The 8,339-nt window shown below is 40.1% G+C and overlaps 1 protein-coding gene across 2 annotated transcripts in view; it reads right to left on the bottom strand.

Annotated features, from left to right (window-relative positions):
- Positions 1–1,607: 1,607 nt before the first annotated feature.
- Positions 1,608–8,339, bottom strand: part of Ppm1d (protein phosphatase, Mg2+/Mn2+ dependent 1D) — a 39,310-nt gene continuing 32,578 nt past the window's right edge. For both annotated transcript variants that reach the window (XM_005350449.3, XM_026780784.1), the window contains exon 6: positions 1,608–3,293. In XM_005350449.3, the coding sequence (XP_005350506.1) occupies positions 2,736–3,293 (558 nt within the window). In that variant the 3' untranslated portion in view covers positions 1,608–2,735. The remainder of the gene's footprint in view (positions 3,294–8,339) is intronic.

The raw sequence follows: 8,339 nt of genomic DNA, 5'->3' as shown, positions 1-8,339 counted from the left end.
TAGCTCTGTAGACCAGGCTGGTCTCGAACTCACAGAGATCCACCTGCCTCTGCCTCCCGAGTGCTGGGATTAAAGGCGTGCGCCACCACCGCCCGGCCAGATATTATTTTTTAACCAGGACTATGAAGTTCATTTTCAGTGCAAGAGAACTGCCTCTTTGTTCTGATTACTACCAAGTGTTATTTTAACAAATTACTGGCTGGGCATGAGTATAAGATTAGACTATGTTTCAAATGACTACAGATAAAATCTAAAGCCCACACTGTGATAGTGCATGCCTATAATCCAGGATTCCAGAGGCCGAGACCAGTTTGAGTCTGGCCTACATACCAAAACTGCCTCAAAGAACAAAATGAGCAAATGAATAAAAAAACAAAAAATTTTAGAACTGAAAGACTATAGTGATATATCAAAGAAAACTAAGGTGAAATTAAAACAAGAATGTGGCTGGGCAGTGGTGGCGCACACCTTTAATCCCAGCACTTGGGAGGCAGAGGCAGACGGATCTCTGAGTTCGAGGCCAGCATGGTCTACAAGAGCTAGTTCCAGGACAGAACCAAAAGCTACGGAAAAACCCTGTCTCGAAAATAAAAAAAATAAAAAAAAAAAAGAATGTGTTGCTAGAAAAAGTTGGTAATAGCTAAAAGATTCCTAAATTTGGTAAAGGATACCAATCTAGAGATCCAACTTCAGACAACCAAAAGAAATCACTCAGGGACTCTTCAAGAGTGGTTAAGTGGCAGATTTGAGGGCAGGTGAAAAGTAGACCTAAACAGTGCTGGGTCCATGAGTGAGTAGACATGTCAGTGAGGCCAGCTAATTTATCCAACTAGTATGGCCGTCATCAGGAGTCCTACAACTCCATTTAATAGCATTCCCAAGACACCCCAGTGGCCCCACCTCCTCAGCATTTTCAGTATTTCAGCAGTGCCACCCCAAGAGACAGTATCCTACCTCATGTAGTAAACAGTATAGCATATCGAAGTCAATCTTCGTTTTGCTAGAGTTAGGTATCAAATGAAGGGCCTTGTGGCTGAAGAAATGGCTCAGCAGTTAAGAGTACTGGCTGGTCTTCCTGAGAACTTTGATTTGGTTCCCAGCACCCATTTGGTGGCTCACAACTTATCAGTTCCAGATCTGACACTCTCTTCTGGCCTCTATCTAAACACTAAACATATACATGGTATATATATACTTACATGCAGGCAAAATAATCATATACATAATGTTTTTTTTAAAATACAGGGCAAACAATTATACTAAAGCCCTAATCCTTTTACCTTTCCTGGTCACAATGCCTGACCCACATTTATCTCTCTGGTTTGTTCTATCCATTTTTGTTTGGAGACAGTCTCATATATCTCAGGTTGGCCTAAAACTTTGAGGCTGAGGATGGCTTTGAATCCCTGATCCTCCTGCCTTTACCCCCTGAGTACAAGGATTACAGACCTATACCAGCATATCTGGTTTATGCATTGCATATACAAGCAGACTTCGTATGTGTGAGGCAGGCACTCTGCCTACTCAGCCTCTACATCCCCAGCCCTCAATGAGGCTTATTGCAAATTCAAAGTTGAAGAGTACAATTACACACACACACATTTGTATACTCTTGGTACTTCAGTATTTCCCTTTAGGTTTTATTGTATTACCAAAGAAAGGGCCAGAGTTTTACTAACACTCACAAGCTATAACTGAATCATACTGTTAGATATTTAGTTTGTTCCTATGTGTTCTATATTAAAATAAGAACTCAGTGCAAAAAATGAATATTATATGTATTTTAAGTCAAGAAAACACAGATATCTTACACAACTGACTGTTAGTACCTACCATGAAGAGTCACCAACAAAACGCCAGCAACATAAAGAGCAACAGTTCACTGATTTATTAGATGGACATAGTCAATGAAAACTGTATGATATAAAATAATTTAGGAAATGTTGGGAATTAGCAGCACCATCTGTTACTGAAATATCAAGAAAAATGTCACGTATTTTAAGCAAACACTAGAAGAGGGTAACTATATGTCCTAATGCCACTAACCTGGGAAATGATGGTGTTTTAGGCACACACACCTCCTTCTATGCCAGAGATTTCAGTAAGCACATCAGATGTACTGTTCTAGAAAAATATTACTGAAGTTAAGAGATACTGCATAGTATAAGTAGACAAGACTAAAATCAGCTACACTGGCATGGCTCAATGCTTTTCCTATGAAATGTTTAGTTATGGATTATGAAATGAGAAATAATATATTTTTAAAAGACAATAATGGTCCCTAGGAAACATTAAGTGGAGCACAGATCACTATGAAAATACATCACTTTTCCAGTTGCTTACTAATTTTCTTTAAAAAGTCATGTGTTCTTCACAAGTGGTGTATACAAGTATGTAATAAGCATTTTAAAAAGTTTAACCATGTTTAAAATCTTAGAGATTCTTCTGCTTTTTCTTCAACATTAGCCCTGTTGTCACATTTCTGTGTCAGAGTAAGAGACTGAACTTGTGTAAAGGATACAAATTTGCACACATTTTACAGCAACTTATTCCCTACATCTACAAAATTCACATTTATAATACAGGCAAGTACAAGGCCAGGATAAAACTGTTAAATTCCAAAAAGTCAAACGGTATACTCTTTATTTTATCCCCTTAAAAAAAAGTTCAACTTCGGCACCAAGTTTAAAAAGCCCTCGCATCCTAGGTAGAAGTACCCACTTTCCAGGTCCACCTCAGCACACACACACAGTTTTCCGGTGCTGCTGTAGGAGAGGATTTCCCATCTTCTTCTGACCCCTGAGTCTGCGCCGCATGGTCAGTTTGACCGAGTGCCTGCGCTGAGATGCTGCAGGGAGACTCGAAGCCTGGGCCCCAGTACTTCGACTTAAGCCATTTCGTCGGTGCTTCTTCATAAGGGGGCCAGAGTTGGATTCTTCTAATGTCCTCTTAAAATTGGCTGGAGGGGTTCTTTCAACTTCTTGAGCCTTCATCTGACCTGGAGTTGACATCTTTAAATTTTTTTGGTCCATGATGGTATTTGCCGAATTGGTCGGCACCAGGCCAACTGACAGGGCATTAGTCAAAGAATCATGAATCCTTAAAGTCAGGGCTTTTGGACAGTTTTCTTCAAGTGCCTCTGAATCTTTTGAGGTCATCACTACAGTCTGGATACTCCCTCGAGCTGTCTCAGCTGGGACCTCTAAAAATTTCTCTGAGAAGGCATTACTACGAACAAGGGCAGGTATGTGGTCCTTAGAGTTCAGCCTTGGCCATGGATCTTCTTCCAATGCCTAGAAAAAGAAAAGGAAAGATAAATAATTATCCTTAAGTTCAATAAAATGACACACTAAGTTCCTATGATGTTGTTAATAAAACCATGGAATGCACTCACTTCCTTCACAATGTATTTATTGCACCAAGTTGGGAGAGAGGCAAAGAAAGTAATCAATACAAAGGTAGCAAAGGAGGAGCCCCATCTTCAGATGGAGAAGACTCACGTGCTCACAGGTATATCTCAACTACAGCTTGGACCAAGTAAGATACTTCAAGGCTTCAAAACAAGACTCCTTAAAATAGCCTAAAGCACACACTTTGCCAAGCCATTCACACTGTGCCAGATGCAGAAAAGAGCAAAATTACTGCTATTTATATTTTAATTTCTTTATCCAAACTCCATGTTTTCTTTCTTTACTTGCTTACGTTATCTATTTAATGAGGCAGGGTTTTTCTTTTTAACTCCCTGGCTGTCCTAGATCTCACTATGTAGACCAGGTTGGCCTCAAACGAACTCAAAGATCTGCCTGCTTTTATCTCCCTGGTGCAGAGATTAAGTGTGTGTCAACTTTGCCAACCCAAAATCTATTCTCTCTTTTTTTTTTGTTTTGTTTTGTTTTTCAAGACAGGGTTTCTCTGTAGCCTTGGAGTCTGTCCTGGAAATAGCTCTTGTAGATCAGGCTAGCCTCGAACTAGGCACTCAGGAGGCAGAGTTAGGCAGATCTCTGTGAGTTGGAGACCAGCCTGATTTACAGAGCCAGATCCAGGACAGGCTCCCAAAGCTACAGAGAAACCCTGTCTAAAAAATAAAAAAATAAAAACCAAAAAACACCAACTTCCTAAATTCTAATTTGTGACTATAATCCGTGTAGGAAATGTGGAGTACAAAATTAAATTAAAGCAATTATGTTAAAATGGAAACTCAGATAATAATTTGCCCATCGACTGAGAAAACAGGTCACGAAAGGACCTTAACAAGAATGGCAATAGACTTTTTTTTCCTTTTGTGGAGACAGTCTCACTATGTAGCCTAGAGTCATCTCAAACTCTCCATATGGCCCTTGAAATTGAGAAACCCCCATCTCAGCTTCCCAAACACTAGAATTTCACATGCGTGTCACCATGCCAGGTATGAGTGTATATGCGTGTGTATATGCAGTATACGTGTGTGTACATCTCAGTGTGTGAGTGTGAGTGCTTGTGTGAAGATCAGAGAATAACCTTGTGAGTTGTTCTTGACTTCCACCTCATTTGAGACAGGTCACTTTGTTTTTGTTTCCTGTTGTGTGTGCCAGGCTAGCTGGCCCGTGAGTTTCCAGGGACCCCCGTGCTCTGCACTCCATCTCCCCACAGCGGGGCTAGGATTACAAATGTTCCCACTATATGTCCAACTTTCACAGGGATTCTGGGGACTCAGACACAAGGCATCCTGCTTGCACATCAAGCATTTTACCCACTGAGACATCTTTCCAGCCCCTCCTTTTCCTTTCCAAGATAAGGTCTTGCTAATATTACCCAAGACACATGCTAAGAAATGTTTGTTGTGACAGCATCTCACTCTGTAGCCCAGTGGTCTCAGACTAGCAGTGATCCTCCTGTCTAAGCCCTCTAGGTTCTAGAATTACAGAAGGCATCACAACATGAGCTGTTAGGGAACAAGAAAGTAATGTACTTTTCCTTGAACCCATGGTCCTTCTACCCCAACTCTCTGAGAGGCACACATAACTGTGCCTGCCTTGGAAAGAAACCTCTAACATGAAATTTCTTTTAAGCAAGCCAAGTGTACAAGTGCACACCTGTAATGCCAGCACTTAGGAGATGAAGGTAAGACAATCAGTTCACAGCCAGCTTCAGGTATATAAAGAGTTTAAAGGCAGCCTGTGATACAAAAGACCCAATTTCAAAAAAACTAACATCAAACAAACAAAAATTTTGATTTTTAAGTATTATGAGCTGGTGAGATGGTTCAGTATGTAAGGCAAAGATGCTTGCAACATAAGCCTGGCAAACCTAGTTCCATCTCCAGAACCCACATAGAAGCAAGAGGAGAAAAACAACTACACAAAGTTGTCCTGTGACCTCCTCATACACACTGTGACATACACACCCACACAGCAATAAATTTAAAAAGAAGCTAGGCATAGTGGTGCATGGGTTTAATCCCAGCACTTGGGAGGCAGAGACAGGTGGATTTTTGTGAGTTCAAGACCAGGTTGGTCTACAAGTTCCAGGACAGCCAAAGCTATACAAAGAAACCTGTCTCAAAAAAACTAACGAAAAGAAAATTAGAGCAAGGGTTAAGGATGCAACTCTGTGGTAAAATGCTTACCTGGGTTTGATACCCAGCCAAGGGGGAGGGGGGAATAACTTGGATCTAAGTTATAAGTCAGCTCAAACTATGAAGGAAGCCTGTGCTCATAGCAATCCAGGAAGCTAAGACATTAGGGCCATAAGTCCCATTAAGTCAAGGCCAGCCCAAAGTAATGACTTGGTATATAACTTAGCAGTGGAGTGCTTCTTTGCATCCACTAGCCTTCAGATCTACCCTAGTGCAAAAAACAAGCAAACAAGACCCGCCCCTTAAAAAATCTCATTGTCAATTACAAATGATAGACTACACTTCACCTTATTGTATGTATATTTTTGCCATATGTGTGAAAATGTAGCAAAATAGTAATAATAAACTCCAGACACTGACTTGCAGAACCACAATACCCAAATTAAAAGTGTTTCCAAAGCCTGTGTGCTAGAGCAGGCCTGTAATAATAACATGTGGAAGGGGGAGTCAGGAGAAGCAGGAGTTCAAGACCAGCCGAGACTACAGAGAGTCTATCTACTAAAAAAACACCCAATGCACTGACACTTTCTCACTATGCTGGATAGATGAAGCAGCATGCTGCTTTTTTTCTCACGTTAATGGTGGATTCTCCTAAAAGCTAAACTCTCACAGCGCCAGGCTAACTTACTTCTAATAAGCCAGGAAACAGAATTGTGTTCACTTAACTTTGCGTTCAGCATGTTTTTATTAAAATATTCGATTAGTTTTATTTATGTGTGAGGGTACCCTATGAGTCCAGAAGAGAGTGTCGGATTCACTGGAGCTAGATCACGTGGTTCTGAGCTGCCTGTTGGAAACCAAACTCGAGTCCCCTGAGCGAGCAGTAGTTAAGCACTCTTAACCACTGTGCCATCTCTCTAGCCCCACCTCAGCACATCTTAAACTCATTCCATTTTAATCTGCACTAGGAAATAGGAATAGTCAGGCATGGTGGCATATTTCCTTAACCCCAGCACTCAGGAAGATCACGATGGAGGCCTGAAATTATGTGTCAAACAACTAAAATGAGAAGATAATAATGTTTACCCATAGTAATTTTAAAAAGCCAGGTTTAAGGTCCAATATCCTAAGGGCCAGTTCAATTTTGATTTTATACAACTTTGCTCAAAATAACCTCTCAGTGTTATTATTGATAGTATAGATCATATTATGATATCTCTAGATTATAGATTAAATGAACTATTAGGTATACAAGTATTTCACAAATTTATAAATGTTTTACAAATATTCATAGATTCATGAAAAGGATTGATAAATTCTACATGTTAACATTTATTAGTGGCCACAGTCATTTTTCTATTAGGGTATATACATATAATAGGCTTCAAATTAGTCCTGTGAGAAGACAGCTCTCTGAAAACTGAAGATATGCTTAGTGACAGTGTGCCCAGCATTCACAAAGACCTGGCTGTCTATCTGGGCAAAGGGAAAGGAATTCTTTCAAAAAATAAATTATATAGCAAAGATACATCATTTTCTTGAACTTCATTCAAATCCAAAATTCTATTTTAATTAACCAGAGATGGTTGTAGATAACTGTAATCCCAGCACTTGGGAGGTGAAGGAAAGAGGACCAGGAATTCAAGGTCATCCACAGCTACACAATCAGCCTGAGGTCACCAAAGACAACAGGAGACCTTGTCCCAAAAATAAACAGAGGAGTGATGGTAGTGCCTGCCTTTAATCCCAGCATTCGGGAAGCAGAGACAGGCAGATCTCTATACATTCAAGGTCAGCCTGATCTACAGAGTGAGTTCCAGGACAGCTAGGGCTACACACAAAAACTATCTCTCAAATAAATAAATAAATATATATATACATATATATGTGTGTGTGTGTGTGTGTGTGTGTGTGTGTGTATGTGTATATATATATAATGAATACTTGGTCTCCAACTGGAAGAACTGTTTGGGAAGAATTAGGAAGTATGATCTTGTTGGGGAATATGTGTCACCAAAGACAGATTTTGAAGTTTCAAAAGACCTGAGAGTCTCCCAGTACTCTCTTGGTTATGAATCAAGATGTGAGCTCGCAGGGCCGACAAATGGCGCAGCAGTTAAGAGCACTGTCTATTCTTTCCACAGGTCCTGAGTTCAAGTCCCAGTAACCACTCGCAACCATCTATAATGAGATCTGGTGCCCTCTTCTGGCATGTAGGCATACATGTAGACAGAACGTTGTATACATAATAAATAAATAAATCTTAAAGAGTACTTGTGTTTCCAGAGGACCCAGATTCAATTCCTAATACCCACACAGCAGCTCACAACTATCCATACTTCCACTCCAAGGAATCCAATGCTCTTTTCTAACCTTTGAAGGCACCAGGCATGCACAGGGTGAACAGACATACATTCAAGCAAAACACTCATACACATAGACTCTAACCCTCTGAAACTCTTAGCCAAATTAAATATTTTATAAGTTCTTTAAGTTGTCTTGGTCATGGTGTTTTATCAGCAATAGAAAAGTAAGTAACACACACACAAACACTCTAAGCATGAATTTTATGTAATACTAATGTAACTTTCAAACTGTAGAAACTGACTGGGGAAATCTCAGGCAGTAAAGTGTTCCTTGTATTAGGTATTAGGACATGAGTTTGATCCCCAAAATCCATGTAAAAAGCTAGACATGGTGGCACATGGTTGTAATCCCAGGCTGAGAAGGTACAGACACCCTGGAACTTGCTGACCAGCCAGTCTAAACTTTTTTTTTTTTTTTT

The sequence above is a fragment of the Microtus ochrogaster genome, chromosome 7 (assembly GCF_000317375.1).
Source record: "Microtus ochrogaster isolate Prairie Vole_2 chromosome 7, MicOch1.0, whole genome shotgun sequence".
In the NCBI taxonomy this organism is placed as follows: Eukaryota; Metazoa; Chordata; class Mammalia; order Rodentia; family Cricetidae; genus Microtus; species Microtus ochrogaster.
This window is presented reverse-complemented; position numbering and strand designations above follow the sequence as displayed.